We start from the raw sequence: 21,152 nt of genomic DNA on the forward strand, positions 1-21,152 counted from the left end.
TCTGGAAGTGTTTTTTTTTCAGCGATGATTTTAAATAATTTGCCTAAAGCTTTTGCACTTCGTGAAATCTAGGACCCGAGTTAATTCACCTGAAAAGTCTTGCGATCACCAAACTGATATCATGTAAACCTCTTCGGTGGTTTATATTAACTTGCGTGGTCGAACGTATCTCCGTCCAACCTGTAAATTTTACATATGTATTATGTAATGTATATATACCATATCCGTCTATCGGAAGGACTACGTTGTACGTGTTTAATATGGTTATTAGATACAGTATAAAGTAACTTTTTAAATAATATAAATACCGCTGATGACATAACATCTGACAGTATTACAATTTATGCAGACCCTTTTGAACTTTCGGAAATGCGCAGTAATATTCACGGAAAAAATATGTGGCGAATTTATTTTCAAAAATACGTTGCGATCATAATTGAAGCAATTAAGATGCAGACATTACTCAGCGAAGACTTGGTCAAACATTTTCACCCGACAAGGAATTCATTCATTCATACACAAAAGCTGCAACGTTGAACGTTTGATTTGACATAATGACTTCAATTCTTTGAATAATTCACAGGAGTTCACGATTTTTCTGATTTTTGACCAATTCTTTACACGAGGAATGATCATAAATGCAAAAGCGAATAGTAATCAGCTACCCAAGACTCATCAGAATGAGCAAAACGAATCCAATTAAATCGCTTTACTTTTGCATTACAGCTAAGGAATCCAATTAAATGCCATTCTCAAACCTTGTCAATATTCAGTTCAACTTAAATATATTCGAGGTTATGTATGAGATATCTAATTAAATAAAACTAATTGCCTCAACTGGTTCCATTATAACGTATGATGACAAATGAGGCTAAAATAATGTTAATTTTGGCAGCAATACAAGGAAAGGAGCACAGCAGAAAGTTTGAAAACCATTGCTGTTCGCCCAGGTGAAACAAGCTCACATCGGTTCACCGCAACGCAAGGCTTTTGCCATTCGCTAGAGACTATAGACATATGACCTTGCATGCACAGAAATTAATGAATCTTAAACAAAACAAAACTGAGGATGCTGGAAATCAGAAACAAAAACAGAAATTGTTGGAGAAACTCAGCAGACCTGGCAGCATTATAAGAGAAAGCAGAGTTAACGTTTCGGATCCAGTGACTCTTCTTCAAAGCTAATGAATCCTGACGTTTTCCTGACCTGTCTGATCTCATTCTTTCTTATCTGTACTTTATGGGTTAATGTCTTTCACTGCGAGAAACTAATTCTAATCCATGCTTCAAGTGAGTCTACCTTCCTCCTTTCCATTAAATAGGTTTCTGTCTTTACCTCTGAATCCAGGAGGCCCGGGTTCTAGTCCTACCTGCTCTGGAGGTATGTAATACCATCTCTGGACATGTTGATCAGGGAAATACCTTAACTAGGTTCCACTCCCATTAGTTCCCTTTTTTCCTGGTGATTTTCAATTATTACGGCCTTTAATATGTTTGTTCATGTAAAGGACAACATATAACTAGGATAACACCAAAATCGGGAACGAAATGGCAATTTAAATAACTGACTGTCTTTGTATCCATGAATTCCGTCCCTTAATTTGAACAGCTAACTTGAAAATAAACCCAGACAGCATTTAATAAATAAAAACCGAAAGAATTGCAGATGCTTTAAATCAGGAACAAAAACAGAAGTTGCTGTAAAAGCTCAGCAGGTCTGGCAGCATCTGTGAAGGAAAAAAATCAAGAGCTAACGTTTCGGGTCCGGTGACTCTTCTCAGAATGATAGCAGCTGGATTTTTTTCTTCACAGATGCTACCAGACATGCTGAGCTGTCGCTGCAAAAGCTCGGCGGGTCTGGCAACATCTGCGAAGGAAAAAAAATCAGAGTTAACGTTTCGGGTCAGGTGACCCTTCAGAATGACAGTAGCTGTGTTTTTTTTCCTTCACAGATGCCGCCAGACCTGCTGAGCTTTTCCAGCAACCTGTGTTTTTGTTCCAGCCTTTTAATAAACGCCAGTAGATTATTGTAATGAGAAACGGACCAACGTGTGAAATGGGTGCAGGTAACGACAGCTGTTTAATTTTTAAATACATTATTTGATAAATTGCACCCACCTATCCTACTGAGAATGTGAAGTTTTTTTAAAGTTTAGCGTTGAAGGTGATGCACCCATTCAGTGTACCCGGGAAACCGGAAGGAAAGGGACGACGATGAGCTGAGGGAATGTAGAGTGTCGCTCTGGTAAAGAACCAACGACAGGTTGTTACATTGTGACAGTGTTCCAGGGAGAGGGGGCGCGCACGTCATCAGGAGGCGCCTGTGAGCAGGGGCGGCGCATGCGCGGCGCTGGTAAGTTGCTGGAGCCGTAGAATGGCGCTTGGGGGTGTGTTTGACACGGAGCGGTGGAGCGTTATCAGCATCATCCTCTCGGTCAGCCTAACAGTGCGCTGGGCAGTGTCTCTGAATCCTTACTCAGGTCAGTGACTTCCCCCGTGAGCTCTTCTTATCGTTCAGCCGCGACGCACTGTGACCCTGCTGTGCTTAACTCGGAGATAACAACAGTGTGGGGCTGGAGGAACACAGCAGGCCGGGCAGCGTTAGAGGAGCAGGAAGGCTGACGTCTCGGGTCGGGCCCCGACCCTCCTCTGGTGCTGCCTGGCCTGCTGTGTTCCTCCAGTTCCACACTGTATTGTCTCTGACCCCAGCATCGGCAGTTCTTACCATCTCACAGCTGCTTCACTATTGTGTCTGAACTGCGGAGGTTAGCAGCGACCTTTTTTTTACGTTCAACGAGCACCGTGCAAAGCGCCAGTGTCGTGTGGGTTTAGTTTGCTGACTTGCTACAGGGACGCACTTCTTTGTAATATGCCTGACAAACTGCTACTTCTTTTGGAAGCCTGCAATGTTGCGACGCGAATTGGAAAGTCATGCTGACGTCGCTTACCTGTGGTTGTCAACTTCCAAAAAAAGAGATCTTATCGCATCTTCTTTTATGATTCAATCCCCGAAAAAGTTTGCTAAACCTGTTTTTTTTTCAAATTCGGAAGCAGGTTCTGCTTTATTTTTCTTCCGGATTCCTAAACCACGAGAGCCTTTTTTTCTATTCATTCATGGAATGTGGATTTTGCTGGATGGCCCATCATTTATTACCCATTTCTAGATGCCTTTCAAAAGGCAATCCTTGATTGCTTTTCATGCTTTCTTTTATTTTTCCATGTTGTCTTTAATGTCTGTCATTATCTTGTTGCTAATATTGTATCTGCAATTTTTGTTATCTTGAAGCCATAGGGATCCACATCATAAATTGACGCTTTGGCCTAAATATGTCCACACCACTCAAAACAACCACCTAATCCAATTTTCCAGCACTTGGCCCTTAGCTTTGTATGCCTGGACATCACAAATACACCTCTAAATACTAAAATGTTCTAAAGTGTTTGGCTTCTACCACCTTTGCAGGAAGTGAGTTCCAGATTTCCACCATCCTTTGGGTTTTAAAAAAAAGTTTTTCTTCACTTCCCCTCTACACCTTCTGCCCCATACGTTTAAATATATGCCCCTCATCATTGATCCCTCCAGCAAGGGGAAACATATCTTCCTGTCTCCCCTATTTATGCCCCTCAATTTTATACTGCTCAATCATGTCCTGCCACAGTCTCGTCTGCTGTAAAGAAAGCAACCCCAGTCTGTACAATCTCTCCTTGTAACTGAAACTCTCCAGTCTAGGCAACATCATGGTAACCATCAAACCAGCAGACAAGGGTGGCGCAGTGGTAGTATGGTGCACTGACCTCTACATCACTGAGGCCAGGCGCCAACTCTCCAACACCACCTCCTACCGCCCCCTCGATCATGACCCCGCACCCGAGCACCAAACCATCATCTCCAACACCATTCATGACCTCATCACCTCAGGGCACCTCCCACCCATAGCCTCCAACCTCATTGTTCCCCAACCCCGCACGGCCCGTTTCTATCTCCTTCCCAAAATCCACAAACCTGCCTGCCCTGGTCGACCCATCGTCTCAGCCTGCTCCTGCCCCACCGAACTCATCTCCACCTACCTGGACTCCATTTTCTCCCCTTTGGTCCAGCATCTCCCTACCTACGTCCGTGACACCACCCACGCCCTCCACCTCCTCTAGGACTTCCAATTCCCTGGCCCCCAACACCTCATCTTCACCATGGACGTCCAGTCCCTATACACCTGCATTCCGCATGCAGATGGTTTCAAGGCCCTCCGCTTCTTCCTGTCCCGCAGGCCCGACCAGTCCCCCTCCACTGACACCCTCATCCGCCTAGCCGAACTCGTCCTCACCCTCAACAACTTCTCTTTTGACTCCTCCCACTTCCTACAGAGTAAGGGGGTGGTCATGGGCACCCGCATGGGCCCCAGCTATGCCTGCCTCTTCGTAGGTTATGTGGAACAGTCCCTCTTCCGCACCTACATAGGCCCCAAATCCCACCTCTTCCTCCGGTACTTTGATGACTGTATCGGCGCCGCCTCTTGCTCCCCAGAGGAGCTCGAACAGTTCATCCACTTCAACAACACCTTCCACCCCAACCTTCAGTTCACCTGGGCCATCTCCAGCACATCTCTCACCTTCTTGGACCTCTCAGTCTCCATCTCAGGCAACCAGCTTGTAACTGATGTCCATTTCAAGCCCACCGACTCCCACAGCTACCTAGAATACACCTCCTCCCACCCACCCTCCTGCAAAAATTCCATCCCCTATTCCCAATTCCTCCGCCTCCGCCGCATCTGCTCCCACGATAAGACATTCCACTCCCGCACATCCCAGATGTCCAAGTTCTTCAAGGACCGCAACTTTCCCCCCACAGTGATCGAGAACACCCTTGACCGCGTCTCCCGCATTTCCCGCAACACATCCCTCACACCCCGCCCCCGCCACAACTGCCCTAAGAGGATCCCCCTCGTTCTCACACACCACCCCACCAACCTCCGGATACAACGCATCATCCTCCGACATTTCCGCCATCTATAATCCGACCCCACCACCCAAGAAATTTTTCCATCCCCACCCCTGTCTGCTTTCCGGAGAGACCACTCTCTCCATGACTCCCTTGTTCGCTCCACACTGCTCTCCAACCCCACCACACCCGGCACCTTCCCCTGCAACCGCAGGAAATGCTACACTTGCTCCCACACCACCTCCCTCACCCCTATCCCAGGCCCCAAGATGACATCCCACATTAAGCAGAGGTTCACCTGCACATCTGCCAATGTGGTATACTGCATCCACTGTACCCGGTGTGGCACTCCTCTACATTGGGGAAACCAAGCGGAGGCTTGGGGACCGCTTTGCAGAACACCTCCGCTCAGTTCGCAACAAACAACTGCACCTCCCAGTCGCAAACCATTTCCACTCCCCCTCCCATTCTTTAGATGACATGTCCATCATGGGCCTCCTGCAGTGCCACAATGATGCCACCTGTAGGTTGCAGGAACAGCAACTCATATTCCGCCTGGGAACCCTGCAGCCCAATGGTATCAATGTGGACTTCACCAGTTTCAAAATCTCCCCTTCCCCCACCGCATCCCTAAACCAGCCCAGTTCGTCCCCTCCCCCCCACAGCACCACACAACGAGCCCAGCTCTTCCCCCCCCACCCACTGCATCCCAAAACCAGTCCAACCTGTCTCTGCCTCTCTAACCTGTTCTTCCTCTCACCCATCCCTTCCTCCCACCCCAAGCCGCCCTCCCATCTATCTACTAACCTCATCCCACCTCCTTGACCTGTCCGTCTTCCCTGGACTGACCTATCCCCTCCCTACCTCCCCACCTATACTCTCTCCACCTATCTTCTTTTCTCTCCATCTTCGGTCCGCCTCCCCCTCTCTCCCTATTTATTCCAGAACCCTCACCCCATTCCCCTCTCTGATGAAGGGTCTAGGCCTGAAACGTCAGCTTTTGTGCTCCTGAGATGCTGCTTGGCCTGCTGTGTTCATCCAGCCTCACATTTTATTATCATGGTAAATCCCCTGTGCTATCACATCCTTCCAGTAATGTGGATTCCAGAGCTGCAAATACTACTGTGGCTGTGCCTAACCAGCATTTTATATAGTTTCAGCACAGCCTCCCTGTTCTTAAACTCTGTGCCCTGACTAATAAAGACGTGTCCGAAATGCCGCCTTAACCACTTTATCCACCCTTCCTGATATATTAAGTGACTGATGCTTGCACATACCAAGGTCCCTCTGATCCGTGGTGCTTTCCAGGGTCTTGCTGTTCATCGTGTATTCGTTTGCCTTGTTTGACCTACCCAAGTGCATCACCTCTCATTTATCCAGATTGAATTATATTTGTGACTGATCAGCTCATCTAGCCAGCCTGTCTATATCCCCTTGTAGCCTAATGCTGTCCTCTTTACTTGTTAGTGCCTTATCAATTTTTATATTATCTGCAAATTAGTGATCTATCCTCCGATGTTCAAGTCTAAACCATTTGTCTAAACCACAAACAACAAGGGCAACAATGCTGACCTCTGTGGGATCCCTCTGTTCACAGACTTCCAGTTGGGGGAAAAACCCTCAACCTCTCATGCCACACAGCTAGTTATGGATCCAATCTGGCAAACTGTTAATTTTGCTATCGGTCTCCCATGTGAGACCTTTGCAAAAGCTTTGCTAAAATTCGAGTAGACTATATGAAAATCATCTACACACCTGGTCACCTCTATGAAAAATTCAATCAAGTTGGCCAGGCATGATCTCCCTTTAACAAAACTATGCTGACTGTTTTTGATTAATCCCTGCATTTCCAAATGCAGATTAATACTGTCCCTGAGAATTACTTCCAATAGTTGCCCTAGCCCGGTGGTTGGACTGTAGTTTCCTGGTTTATCCCTTGCTGCCTTCTTGAATAACTTTACCGCTTGGCTGTCCTCCAGCCTTTTGGTACCTCTCCTGTGGCCAGAGAGGAATTGAACATTTCTGCAAGTCTCCCTGCTATTTCCTCCCTTGCTTGACTCAACAGCCTGGAATATATTTAATCCGGCCCTGGAGATTTACCTACTTTTAGGCTGGCCAGATCACTTAGAACCTCCTTTAATCTTTAAAAATAAATTGTTTCCTGTCTACTCGTTCCTTTTTTTTTCTTTTTCCTCTTTCACATTTGTTTAGTTTTAACTTGCTGTTTGTCTGTAGTAGCCATTGGTCCTGAGGAAGAGCTGAAATAGTTTCTGCTGTTTACTGATGATGCCTTTCCTGTTAAATATTTTCAACTTCTTCAATTTTTATTTTCAGATTATTGTTATATTTTGCACTACATTTCAGGTTTTCTTTCATTTTTCCTTCCCAGAAGTTCAAGAATGTAATTCCACAAATACAATAGTTCATCATTTCCTTACTTACATGACCATTCTTCTTGTGTGTGCCCAAACCAAATTCTTAGTCACCACTTATATCCAGTCTTACAAAACTGAAGTTGAAGTTTGGGCCCTCATTTAACTGTTTGGAAATTAAAAGCATGGCATCGATGTAGAGGATCAGCCATGATCCTATTCAAAGGCAGAGCAGGCTCGAAAAATCAAATGGTCTACTTCTGCCCCTAGTTTCTATATTGTTGCTAATCTTGGAGAGTAAACTTGTCAAGGGGTGGGAGTGTTTTTCACAAATAAAAACAGTTCTGTCCTGGCTCAGCTGAGAAGATGTTGTCCCTTATGAGGGAGTCTAGGACTCAAGGGCATAGTCTCAGAATTAAGGGGTGTCAGTTTAAGACTTTGATGAAGATGAATTTCTTCTCTCTGCATGTTGAGAATCTTTGGAACTTCTTGTCAGAGAACTGTGGGGGCCATAGGCCTTACGTACGTTTATGGCTGGGATAGAGAGAGATTCTTGATCAGTTGGCGACTTGAGTTATGAAAAAAAAGCAGAAAAGTGGACATGAGGAATGTCAGATCAGTCGTGATCCTATCGAATGGCAGAGTGGGCTCAAGAGGCTAAATGGCGTACTCCTGTACCTATTTCTTATGGTCTTGTAGTCTTCACAGACTTTTCAGCAAGCCATGGACTGTTCAAAAGCCTAGAAACATGGGAGTACCCTCCTGTCCATACTGCAGTGACAATACATCTAATCATTGCTTTGCTATAGCAGCTGAAATTGTTAATTAACTCAGAACAAGAACACAATCTGTACTGTCTCACAGTATGTGTAAAAAGTAAAAAGAAAAGAAGCTTAAGGGCCCTCTTGTGGTGCAGTGGTACTGCCTGTATTCCTGGACTGAGGGGCCCAGGTTCAAGTCCCATTTGCTTCAGAGGTGTAATAACATCTCTGGGCAGGTTGATTAGAAATGTAGATTCGTTAACAAAGACACAATCTGGGCTGTTTTTGTTCTTTTACTTACTTTCCACATATGCCAATACAGTTAAACCCAAGTGTAGAATTTGTCATAAATCCTTCTTGTGAAAGCATCCTTGTATGCCATCTGCGTAACTTTTTTTTACTACATTTGCAGGTGCTGGGAAACCTCCTATGTTTGGAGATTATGAAGCTCAGCGACACTGGCAGGAGATTACCTTCAACCTACCTGTACATCAATGGTTTGTAATCTCACTATCCTATTTAATTCATCATATTTACAGGGGTACTAAGGTGTGCTGCTTTGCAGTTTCTTTAGATTATTTTTGATTTATAGTGAGGAGTTTCTGCCTTGTTCTGACTTGATCCCCACCCCCCCCCCCCCCCCCCCCCCCAAAATAATCACCAATGTGCTGCTGGCTGTGCCGATGTTGGCCCTGATAATCTTTAAGTATTTCAGTTCAGGGTTCATTCTTGGCATATAAGCCTGTGCAGGAAATGCCAGGGAGTGTTTCAACCCTTGGAACGGGCTGGACATCGTAGTTGAGTACAATGTTACTCTCACCTCACATCTACACTTTCTAGTGGGAGTCATTGGATGTCAGTTGTGAGTATGGCCCCTGACATAATTTCTTCTTCACCAGCCCATGTCACTGAAGTTACTTGTAGCACCCATATTACTGCCCTGTTGAGATGAGCTAACTCAGCAGAGATCTTGGAACACCTTGGTTCAATGTCTAGTGGTACAACTACCTATAGAATAATTGAGAGAATCGTTGTAAATAACAATGCGCTGTTGAAGGTTTTTGCCTCCCACTCATAAGGACAAATGCAAGAATGTCACATCTCAAAGGAAATAACAAAGTGTTGCATGAGCAAAGATTACTATTTAGTCAGCAAGTTGACCCATCAGTTGAGTGTTTCATGGAGAATGGGTCAGGAAACCAGCTAGAGATTGCAAATCTCAGAACATAAAAGACTCATCTTGGGTACAATTCAAGTATATAAAAGTTATTGTACGTTTGAAATTCAGCATTCTTGAATCTGTCCTGATGAGCGCAAGACAAAAAAAAACCCTTGATATCGTCTCTGTCTCTCGTGTTCTGTCTTACCAAATAACTAACTGTTACCAAAATGTGTAACATGGGAATTTCGTAAATTCAGTGCTGTTCTTTATTGCTGATACAAAGTTGAATTGTTTCTTTCTCCAGGTATTTCAATACAAGCAGCAATAATCTGAAGTACTGGGGCCTTGATTATCCACCTCTGACTGCTTATCACAGTCTAATTTGTGCATATGTGTAAGTTTGCTGTGCTATCATTGATAAAGCTCTTCAATATTTAGAATTAATGTTAAGAAATCTTTTAATATAAAATGTAAAATTAGTTAAGGTTCTAGCCCCTGATCAGTTACTACCTTCTCCCTCCCATTACCACAGGAAAGTGCAGTAGTGTGGCTGTTGGGGGAGATCAGGATCGTACTTGGCTTTGATGCTGTTTGCGCTCATACTTACTCTCTCAGTTTGAAGAATAGCCACTGGTGGTATTGGAAATATGCCCCAGCATAAATTACAGATTACAAATGTAAGTTTTAGATGTTGCGATGTTGCATTTGTCTGAGGGTTTGAGAATTGTTCAGCCCACTTAAGATAACTGCCAACATGTTGCAGTTTGAGACATGGAAAGAAAGCAGTTTGCATGAGTGCAAGATTGATGAGGACAGGGCTAGACTAAGTTGCACTCTCTAGAGTTAAGTCCGACAGCCTTTAGTAATCACTGTTCAAGCTTCCATATGTGGAACACACACATGGTGAGGTATCATTGGCAGTAATTTCCATTGGGATGACAGGAAATTAGATGGAGAAAAATTAGTTTTACATTTTGTCATTCAGTATCTTCTATTAATTGTGTACATTTTACATAAAGTGAAATGCGTTTTCATTCCAGAGATAAACTTTTGTTTTAAACTCAGAGCTAAGTCAGTAAATCCTGAATGGATTGCCCTTCATACATCTCGTGGGTTTGAAAGCCTCGGGCACAAGCTATTCATGCGGGCAACAGGTAATTAAGAATGTTAAAATTATTGTAACATTCAAAAAAATGAACAGGAAATGAACAGCAGGTTGATGGTTATGGTTGTTAGTGGCTGGTCAGTCCAGTTCCAGATTCCTCGACAAAACATCTTTAGCTCCATCATCTCCAAATATTTCATCAGGAACCTGCTTTCATCATATCAGTTGTGTCTTAAAGGTGGTTCTGTAGTATTCAGGTCCATTTGTAGTGTTTTTGTTGTGAAGCAATAAGCAATGACATTCAGGCTTGGATTCTGTAAATGCTTGGTGATGACCTGAACGAAATTAAATCAGCAACCTCCTCTAGAAGTTAATTCAACGGCTCTAACATCACAAAGTCTTCTGGTATCGACTTTTGGTATTCGCTCAGCAGATACTTGACTGGATCAGCCGTGTCGATACAGTTGCTGCAAGACCAGTGAAGAATGATGATGTTTTGGCAGACAGATCAACATTTGATCCCTGAAACCCTACTCATCTACCACAAGATGTTGGTCCTTCTGTTACTTGTCTTGTTTAGAGCCTCTGTCCTTCCCGAGTTTAGGCTATTAAGGTTGCAAGTCTAAATATTCCTCAGTGATTAAACAGTGTAATCTGTAATGGATGACTTGCCTGATGTGCCTACTTCACTGCTGGAATGTCAGATATAGCGTATTTGAGGCAGGAAAATATCCAAGCATTTACGGGAACTGTGCAGAATGGAAGTGGATAAAACCACTTAGACAAACCAAAAGGTTTACTTGGACTAAGTTGCCTGAATGGCGACGGGGCAAATCTTACAATACACTTTGACATTGATTAAGGCACAGAGGAAGAGTGTATAAAAGCTGTTAAGAATAATAACTTTAATTTAGAGAAACAAAATGTCTAATTTAGTATATAAATTTGTTTGTTAACTAAATGTGATCCATTCTTTTGTGATAAGTATCATGCAGTCTTATTTGTGATAATGGGAACTGCAGATGCTGGAGAATTCCAAGATAATAAAATGTGAGGCTGGATGAACACAGCAGGCCAAGCAGCATCTCAGGAGCACAAAAGCTGACGTTTCGGGCCTAGACCGTTCATCAGAGAGCTGATTGGGGGGCCAATATTCAACATGACACTGAGGGAAGTCAATTCATCCAGCCTCACATTTTATTATCATGCAGTCTTATTTGTTTGTTTTCTTAAAAACTACTGGAAAAATCGTTCAATTTTAACTTAATCGTTGGCATAGGTTGAAATAGCAATACCTCACCACTGCAGCACATATATTCAGTGATGCACCTGAGCAGTTGTTAAGGCCTGGGGAGGTGACCTCAAGGATTCTGAAGATCACTCGGGGTTATTGGATTTATCGAGTATTAATCTTCTTTTCCCACTCCTGAAGCAGATGTCTCATAGATCCATGTAAAGTAAATCTTAAAACCATATCCGTGAATGAATTGATTACCCTTTCCACTTGTGACTGTGGTGCTACTAACAAACATGAGCTGACCAACCAGCAACTTGAGGGAGTGCTTCCAGATTTTTGTAATCCACCATGATAGAAGACAGTAAAATTTTGATCCGGTACATTCAATCACTGTCTGAAAGATCCAACAAGCACATGGTGTCTTGAAACATTAATTCAAAATCCCTTCACCCATGATATTATGAGATAGGCCACACCTCTTGTGCAACAGGTTGAACTAGAATTCGATAGGACAGAGTGGGGTTCTGAGCTAGGATGAGATTGAAGGAAACCATGAGGTAGACAGAGTGCACATTTTAAAGAAACATAGTGAAGCATGAAAAGTAATAGGGTAGAGGAGTTCTATGGTGTGATGAGGCTGAGGGTCCAAGCACCTTATTGGAAAAGTGTGCATTGATGATGCAATAAAACCAAATACTGTAGGTGTCAGAAATTTGAAAAGTAAATAGCACATGACAGGAACATTTCAAAGAATATGCCTTATCATACCGAGTGGAATTTTTTTGCACTTCCACTGTCAGGCCTCTCCCATACCCTCTGAGATATTGCTTGTTGGATTCCAATTAGCTCTGAACTCTGGCTGTGCTTTTAGCAATGTTCAAGCCGTTCCAAATAATTTTGGAAAGGACCTTCACTGCTGAAGACTTATGGCCACTAGTTTGGGTTGAATTAAAGCACGAGTAACAAAAGTGCACATCCACCACAGAAGTGTCAGTGCACAGCACCCTGGCCAAAATTGACTTCCCTCAGTGTCATGTTGAATATTGGCCCCCCAATCAGTTGTTAATCCTAACTTTTTATCTGCCAAGCACTGTGAGGTTCAAATCCAGAAGGCTTTGCGCTAAGACTAGCGTTGGAGAGTTTTTGAGAGAGATGGAAAATGTGTTAAAGTTGTTGTTTTATATCCGTTGATGACATACTGGTATCTGTGCAAATGTCCATCCTTCTCTCTCTCTATCTCTCCAACACCCCTCTCCCGACAGAGGGACAAATTTAGAAAGTTATTGACACTTAACCAGTTGTCCATTGGCCACCTTTAATCCTACACAAGCTGTTTTTACACAATTGGGATCTGCAAACTGGTTCTGGGGATATGTGGAACATGTTACTAAAGAAATCCACTGAAATAGGCAGTGTGAATGGATTCGAGGGTCAAATCGAGGAATTGATGAATTTATTGAAAACTTGGGCAGGTAAGATTGATCTTTAAAATGATTGCCCATTTGGATCTTAAGGCTTTTTCTTATGTCTAGCAATGCCTTTGTTTACAGTTCTCTGACATTTTGGCAATTATTAGTGTTTTTTGCAGACCTTGCTGTATATATTCCTGCAATCCTCTGTTACATTCATCACTGTGAAGGACCAGAGAGGAAGAAGGTAGGCATTACAGTAAACGTAGGAAAACTGACAATGTCAGATAAATGAAAGCAAGAGACTCAGTTATGAGCCATGGACCTGAGACATCAACTCTCAGAAAACCTGTAATGAAGTCTCTCGAAGTTGGTTCTGAAAGTTGTTCCAGGCATCATTGGAAGGACCATATGATATCAATTTCTCCTCCCTGCTATTTCTAACATAATTTGCTTAGAAATTGTGGTTAATTTAGTTCCTAAAATATCAATCTGTTTCAAAAAATGTCTTTTCATTTATCTAGCACCTTTTACAAACTCATGATACCTTTGAGTAGTTAACAGCCAAAGATTTAATTATTTTATTATAGAGAAAAGTAGCAAACCATATTCACACAATCGGGTCCTACAATAAACAATGAGCTAAATTACCAGTTCTTCTGCTTCTCATGTTTTGTGAGGGATACGTGTTAGCCAGGAATTTGCGAAGTCTCCTTGTTTCCTCTTTGAATAATACCTGAATCACTTATAGTCATCTGAGCTAAATGAATCTTTGCTTTTAACATCTCATCCAAAAATGGCACCTTTAGAAAATATAGCACCCCCTCAGCACTACAATACCTAGATAATGTGCTGCAGTCTGGAGTAAGGCTTGAACTTTCAAACTTCTGACTCAGAGGTAAGAGTGATACTTTAATAAAAGCTAAAATACATTTGAAATGGTATAATGTCCCATGATTACAAAGATACTGGGATGGGTGCAGGACTCAGTCAAGATGGTCATCCAGTATGCTATCCAGTAATTCTAGTTTTAGAATGACATGCTTATGAGTCGAGGATGAATATAGGACCAAACTGCTTTTCCCACTGTCTCCCACCAGTCAAATAGCCTATCAACAATTGTTTGAAATCTTATCTTCAGAATAGTTAGATACTGGAGGTCAGCCAATGCCTACAAGACTCAGAATTAATCCTGGGGTCTCTCTGCTCCATATGAGCAGTAAATTTATCCAGAAGGTTATCAAATGAGCTTTTGTTTCGTTAAAAAAAGGCTTCAGACATGATCTCAGTTATATTTATGACAAATGTTTATTGAAACAAATGAAATAAAGGTGAGGCCTTGTCAACCAAAACAATGAAAAAGATAGAATACGTGATTTCAACAACTTGGAAAGTTTAATAGAGTGCTGAACATGAAGGATTTCGATAATTTGTAAAGGGGAAAATGATCTCCAGTGGAGAAGGATCAATAACCAGGTGGCACTGAATTTGACAACAACATGTTATTCCCCCATCAACTTTTTTTGTGGTCCTTGATCTGGTGAATAACTTCATTTTCCTTCACTACCCATTACTGTGCTCCACCTTCCTGGCAGTGCTGTCTTCTGGTTTTATTCCTACTTGATTAAAGCAATTGAAAGCAATTGTGCAGAATATCGTGTGAAATATGTGAATAAGGCATGCTGTTTTTAATGTCAAGTCATTCTGTGTTGTCTGGCAGGGAAGAGAGAGCCTATAAATTGCAAACTAACACAAACTATTGGCTGATTTATGCCACGTTGTAATTAGCCTTTTTTTAGAAACAAAATGGTGCTTCTCTCCCTTAACCTTTGGATGATTTTCATGTTGCTGTATTTGCACATTAAGTAAAATTTGACAAAGGAAGTTAATTCTATTAATTAGCTGTGTAATTCTCCCTGATAATAAATGTGATGATGTGTTAACTACTGCCAATTAACTGTCATACTCAGAAATCAAGCAACTAAATTGTGGAGTCTCATCCTTCAGGTTGTGAATTGTTGGAGAAGTAAAAGAAAAACAGCTTTGACATATTTTGATTTTGCATCTTCCTGTCATTTTCCCCTCTCCCTTTTAATTTAATCTTTTTTTCCCTCATTTAACTCTTGAGTTCTTCCTCTTTATTTCTCAATTCCTAAATATCATCAGTTAAGGAAATTGTTTGTTTCATTGTTCTCCAAGTTCCTGGATCCTGTTATCTTCTGTTATTGGAGATAATGGGAACTGCAGATGCTGGAGAATCCAAGATAACAAAATATGAAGCTGGCTGAACACAGCAGGCCAAGCAGCATCTCAGGAGCAAAATTTTGTGCTCCTGAGATGCTGCTTGGCCTGCTGTGTTCAGCCAGCTTCACGCTTTGTTACCCCCTGTTATTAGCTTGTACCTTCGTAGCTTTGTAGGCAAAATTGTTTTGAGCTGATCTGTGCAGGATACAGTAGAACTTAGCAGATCCATAATGAATTGCCACAGTTCAGCAAATTCTGGACCATAAAAGCTCTTCTGATAATTCTTCCTTCTACGTTGTCAAATGAAGTGTACCCAAATCTGCACACTCAGATCTGCTCCATTTTCTTAATCCATGGGACACCTTAATCAGCTTCAGTTGTAAACCAGTGACTCCTAACTCTTGTCTCCTCACATTCTGAAATTCTGTTCTCAACAATGAATACTTTCTACCTCTCCTCACCTTTTTAAATGTTTTATCTAAACCTGATTCTTCAACCTTGTCTGCAATGTTCCTGTATCCTTTCTCACATACTTTTTGCTTGATGATCACCACTGTTTTTAATATAAATTGAAGTATTTTGTTTTGTGAAGGCTGCTATTTGAATGTAAGTCGTCAAGATTGTTTGTAGCTGATATGGACCACATACACAATTTTACATACCTGCCTTGAATTAAATCCATGGTAACCTTGGTGTTACGTACTTGGTATGTGAAATTCATTACTGGTTAGTTCAAGGGAACAATTGATAATATAATGAATTTCACTGCCTGCTGTAGAAGCAAAGCAGGTCCCAGATTCACAGTCCCAGCCTGAACTGACTTGTTTGTATCTGAATCTGTGTCAAGTGTTTGGAGTCTGTGTTAGAGAGTGGGGAAATCGGATGTTGGATGTTTCATGTATTTGCAGGCACCTTTTAGTTGCTGGCAGGGTAAGGTGTGACGAATCATCTTCCTGTGCACAATATATCTACTTGTATGCCATATTTAAGGACACTTGTAGAAGCATACTGCAGGAAATCTTTGTGCTTCAGGAAGAAGCAAGTAGTTTTAGTGTAAGCAGGAGGAATTGACAAGGAATAATTTTCATTGAGTGATCGGTGGAGCTTCCTGATTTTGATTGAATAGACGATTAGTTTAATATGCTTTGACATTTTAGTGAAGGTGACTGAAAGGCTTAGGACATGAGTAAAGAGTTTCAGTTAAATCCTCTGGAACGTAGCCGTGGAACAAGTGAAGTCCACGCAATCATGCAGCAGTCGCTTCTGCTTGCATGACTTGAGGATAATGTTACTTGAAACCGCTCTGAGGTTTTAAATTCTGTCACATTATAGAATCATTGTTAGATTTACTGGTATTTTTGTGTACTGAAACAACAACACCAAATCATTCACATGCTCTAAATACTGTTAAAAGTCAAGGTGAAGGCTTCCTTGATCTGCGGTGAGTGCTTCAAGATAACGTGTAAAATACATACACCATGAAACCAGATATGTTTGGCTGGTAAACAATTTTTGAAATAATTTCCCAAGAAGTATGCTGGAAAGCTGGTTGTGGAAGGGGGGGGTGGTGCTGGATGGAGATGACAGGGCAATCAACAGCTGAGAGGGAACAGTAAGGACACTTATTCACTATTAGTTCCATGTAATTATCAGACTATTTCATATGAAGGTAACAGCTGCAATTGCGCATTAACTGCCCCACGTTCCCAGTTTTGCGCAGTGAGTAAGTGTTCCTAATTTAGTACCTGCGCTAAGTGACTAAAATCACATGGGGTGCAACGCATTTATGTCATAGAATGGAAATCTGTAGGAACCAAAATTTAAAAACAAAACTTATTTTCATCTCTGCATATTTTCATTGCACCATTTTCTACCGAAGGCACCAATTCTTGCTGAGCTGTAGTACCTCAACCATTCATCCCCTAAAAATCTAAACAGTGATATATTTGACCGCAGAGGGCATCGATGTCAAGCTTGATTCTGTCCTGTTCTGAAAGCGATAGTTCTCACTTGCCAAAAATCACAAACTATTTTTATACAGGTGCCCTAATTGTAAAGCTAATACATTTGAGGTCTCATATCTGTGCCCAGGCCAGAAATGGAACCTGGATCTTTCTAGTGTTCATACTTCAGGCCAGGGTGATCATTTAATCGTTGTGCAATGTTTTGTAAAGGTTAAGTCTTGTGTGTTTGTACAAGCTGTTTTCTTTAAAAATCAGCTGCAGTCTGATGCAATGTATGCAGGATGATATCTAGCGGATGTGGTTTGAAGGCAACCTGACTCGTTGCATTTGTTGAGCACAAGAAAGATAGTTGGTCCAGTTAAGGGCCTACTTTGCAGTCCAATTGGTTCAGGTGGTAAAGAGACCATACAATTTGGTACAGAGATATACAAAGCAAAATGATTGTAGTCTCAACATTTTGTCTGAATGGAGAATTTGGTAATGGCTAAGATATCTAGTTTACTTTTGGTCATGTATGGGGAATGTGGAAGGATAAAAGTCAGTGTTCCTGTAGTAAAATTCATGCTCTACCATTTAGAAGTGAAATTGGGAAGCATTTTTGAACATGGATGGATATCAGGAAAATGAAAAATCCAAAATATCATAGAATCTGGATGAAGTGGAGCTTTCAGAACGCAAATCAATAGATTTTTATTAGATAAGGGTATTGAAGAATTTAGTGTGGGGAGAAGAAAAGCAGGTAAATGGAGTTGAGATACAGATATGTCATAAGGGAACTGAAGGTTTGATGGGCTGAATGGTCTACTTTTGTTCCATTGGTTTCACTGCTAATTAGTACCAAAGGATCCCTGCTGGAGACAGTGTGTGTGTGTGTCAGATGAAATTTGGTGAAGAGGATTGTGGATGGTTGTGGTACTTCTGTGGTCACATAATTTGGTCAGGATTATTGTTTACTCCATAGTCAAACAGAATATTTACATTCATCCTCTAGATTTGCATGGGAAAAATGGGCATTTTGTGATGTCATTAGAAGATCCAGTAAGACCAATACAAACGAACGAGCAAAAGAACAAAGGAACGGAAAAGAACATTCCTAATATGTTTTGGAGTGACCACTTTAGACTTCTGATTTATTGACCTTTTCCATTTGATTGAGCAAGGAACAGAAATCTGATGGTGTTCTTAGTCCTGATCAGTATCCCACTGGCGCCTACTGAAACAAGTAGCTTTCTGGTAAGAGTAGATGGGATCAGCTGTGATAAATAAACTGTTGGGTATTTGACTGAGTTATTGTGTTGGAGGGGGGGTCGGGGGGGAGCAGGAATGGTCCAATTCATCCACCGTCTCAGCATCATCTTAATGCACCTTTAAAAGAGGGGAGAGCAGTTGCTTGGGTGAAATAACTCTATTCTTTCAAAGGAATGATTCTCCAAAAATATTTTGAAGTTACTAACTCTACTTTTACTCTTTACAGATGTCATCTATGCTGTGCATATTGCTGTACCCTGGACTCATTCTTATCGACCATGGCCATTTTCAATATCCTTTCAGTAGCCTTTCCCATTGGTTCAGTGTGTGACTGAACTTTGAGGCATTGAGTCATCAAGCATGGCATGATCCCAGGTTCACTGCTTGACCTTTTATGGAGTTAACTTTGAAAAGGATCAAATTACATTCTGAGTATGTCATTCATAGCTTTTTAAAAAGAAATTATCATATCATGAGAGTTGTAACTTTTATTTAAAGTATGCATTAAAAATTATTCCAGTGCATTAGAATAATCAATCAGTGGGTTCCATCCAGAATCTACCTTTACCTGAATCCTTTATACATAATACATTCTGAAAATTCTGAATGGTATTTTTATTTTGGAAATGTTTTCATGTGTGAAAATATAACCTTGTACTAGTTTTGAGAAATCAGACCAATGAGTAAAACAGATAGTGAGAGTCCAAGTTTGAACACCAATGGGTGAATATCTGGATGAATACTTGTCTAGTATCCTTAACGTGAAACCACATATAACTCTGTCAGTCTGGGTCTTGCCATGTGGGGGTTGTTGGGCCTATTATTTGACCGCATCCTGTTTGGGTCTGTGGCATTTTGTTTGGCTCTTAATTATAAACAAATGGAACTTTACCATGCACTGCCTTTCTTCTGCTATCTCCTTGGAAACTGCTTAAAGAGAGATCTAAAAGGTGAAGGGTGAGTAACTGAAACAATGAATTAAATAGACTCATGGTCCTTGTCATGTCATATGGATCAAGTGGGGTCTATTTTTAAGACTTGAGAATTGTTCTAGCTTGTCCTGCGATGTAAACGGCTTAAAATAAACATGCAAACTATGTTTTATGTTTAATTAAGAGGGGAATCTTTACTTAATAGTGAACTTAATTTTTCTCTCAAATATTTCTTCAAGCTAAGTGTATCCCTTTGTGTGTAACGGTTGTGGTGACTTTGTGCTGTCGCTTCGGAATTGTACAAAGTCAATCTGCAAGCACTTTTAATGGTGAATATAGTGCTCTGTGTGGGGCAGAGTCGACAGATCAGGAGGTCCCAATTTCTGCTTGGTTGTCTGTTGGAAGAGTGATAGAGATGCAGTGATTTGTCTGTTTTCCTGGAAAGGAAGGGATGAAAGTAATTATTAACCTTTTGTTCTACATAATCCATTCACTCTGATTGCAAGGAGCACGTGTGTGCTGTTTTGGGTTAGAGTTGGAGTTGCTGACATGAACCCCAAAGTTGAACAACCTGCTAGAAATCCAATCTGAGGATTCAGGCTTATAGAATGTTTAAATTCACAAAGTACATTAGAGTTCTCAATTTGTAGAACCAAATCGTGCCATATGTGAGTACACTTTTTTTATAGGTGGCAAGAAGATTAGAGGTGCACTAATATATTTTGTTCTTTAAGGAATAAATTTTGGCATGGATGCTGGGACTTCTTTGAGGAGGTAATCAGGAAGTTCGACAAGGGACAGCCAGTAAACATGATCTATTTGGATTTGACAAGCAGGAGGCTGCTAAATAACAACCCATGGTGTTAGGGTCAAGGTACTGGTGTGGATAGAGGATTGGCTGACCGGCAGAAAGCAGAGAATGTGGGATAAAGGAGTCTTTTTCAGGATGGCAGTTGGTAACTAGTGGAATTCTGCAGGGGTCTATGTTGGGTTCACAACTATTCATGTTATATATTAATGATCTGGATGAAAGAACTGAAGTCATTACTGCTACATTTGTCCATGACACAAAGATGGGTGGAGGGACAGGTAGTGATGAAGTGCAGAGGTTGCAGAAAGACTTGGAAAGGCTGGGGGAGTGGGCAAAGAAGTGGAATACAGTGTGGGAAAGTGAGAGGTTATGCACTGTGGTAGAAAGAATAAAGACTTAGATTATTTTCTAAATGGGAAAAAGCTTTGGAAACTGAAGGACTAGAGTCCTACTTCAGGATTCTCTTGAGGTGAATATGCAGATTCATTTGGCAGTTAAGAAGGAAAATGCAAGGTTAGTGTTCATTTCAAGAGGGCATGAATACAAGAGCAGGAATGACTGCTGAGGTTGTATAAGGCTTTGGTAAGACCATATTTGGAATATTGTGAGCAGTTGGAATACTGGGGTCCATATCTAAGGAATGGTGTGTTGGCATTGGAGGAGTTTCAAAGGAGATATACAAGAATAATCCTGGGGCTGAAGGGCTTATCATATGAGGAGTGGTTGCGGACTCTGGGTCTGTACACAATGGAGCTCAGAAGGATGAGAGTGTGTGTTCTCATTGAAACTTATAGAATACTGAGAGGCATGGATAAAGTAGAGGTGGAGAAGATGTTTCCACTGGTAGGAGAGATAGAACATAGAACATTACAGCACAGTACAGGCCCTTTGGCCCTCAATGTTGTGCCGACCTGTCATACCGATCTCAAGCCCATCTAACCTACACTATTCCATGTACGTCCATATGCTTG

At 41.6% G+C, this 21,152-nt stretch overlaps 1 protein-coding gene across 1 annotated transcript in view; it reads left to right on the forward strand.

The window, feature by feature from the left end:
- Window positions 1-2,333: 2,333 nt before the first annotated feature.
- The window catches only part of alg6 (ALG6 alpha-1,3-glucosyltransferase), a 54,009-nt gene continuing 35,190 nt past the window's right edge, over window positions 2,334-21,152 (forward strand). The window contains exons 1-7 of the mRNA XM_048538910.2: window positions 2,334-2,480; window positions 8,482-8,566; window positions 9,536-9,625; window positions 10,297-10,385; window positions 13,150-13,229; window positions 18,665-18,729; window positions 19,210-19,395. Coding sequence (XP_048394867.1) covers window positions 2,375-2,480; window positions 8,482-8,566; window positions 9,536-9,625; window positions 10,297-10,385; window positions 13,150-13,229; window positions 18,665-18,729; window positions 19,210-19,395 — 701 coding nt within the window. The 5' untranslated portion in view covers window positions 2,334-2,374. The remainder of the gene's footprint in view (window positions 2,481-8,481; window positions 8,567-9,535; window positions 9,626-10,296; window positions 10,386-13,149; window positions 13,230-18,664; window positions 18,730-19,209; window positions 19,396-21,152) is intronic.

This window comes from Stegostoma tigrinum, chromosome 8 (genome assembly GCF_030684315.1).
Source record: "Stegostoma tigrinum isolate sSteTig4 chromosome 8, sSteTig4.hap1, whole genome shotgun sequence".
NCBI lineage: Eukaryota > Metazoa > Chordata > Chondrichthyes > Orectolobiformes > Stegostomatidae > Stegostoma > Stegostoma tigrinum.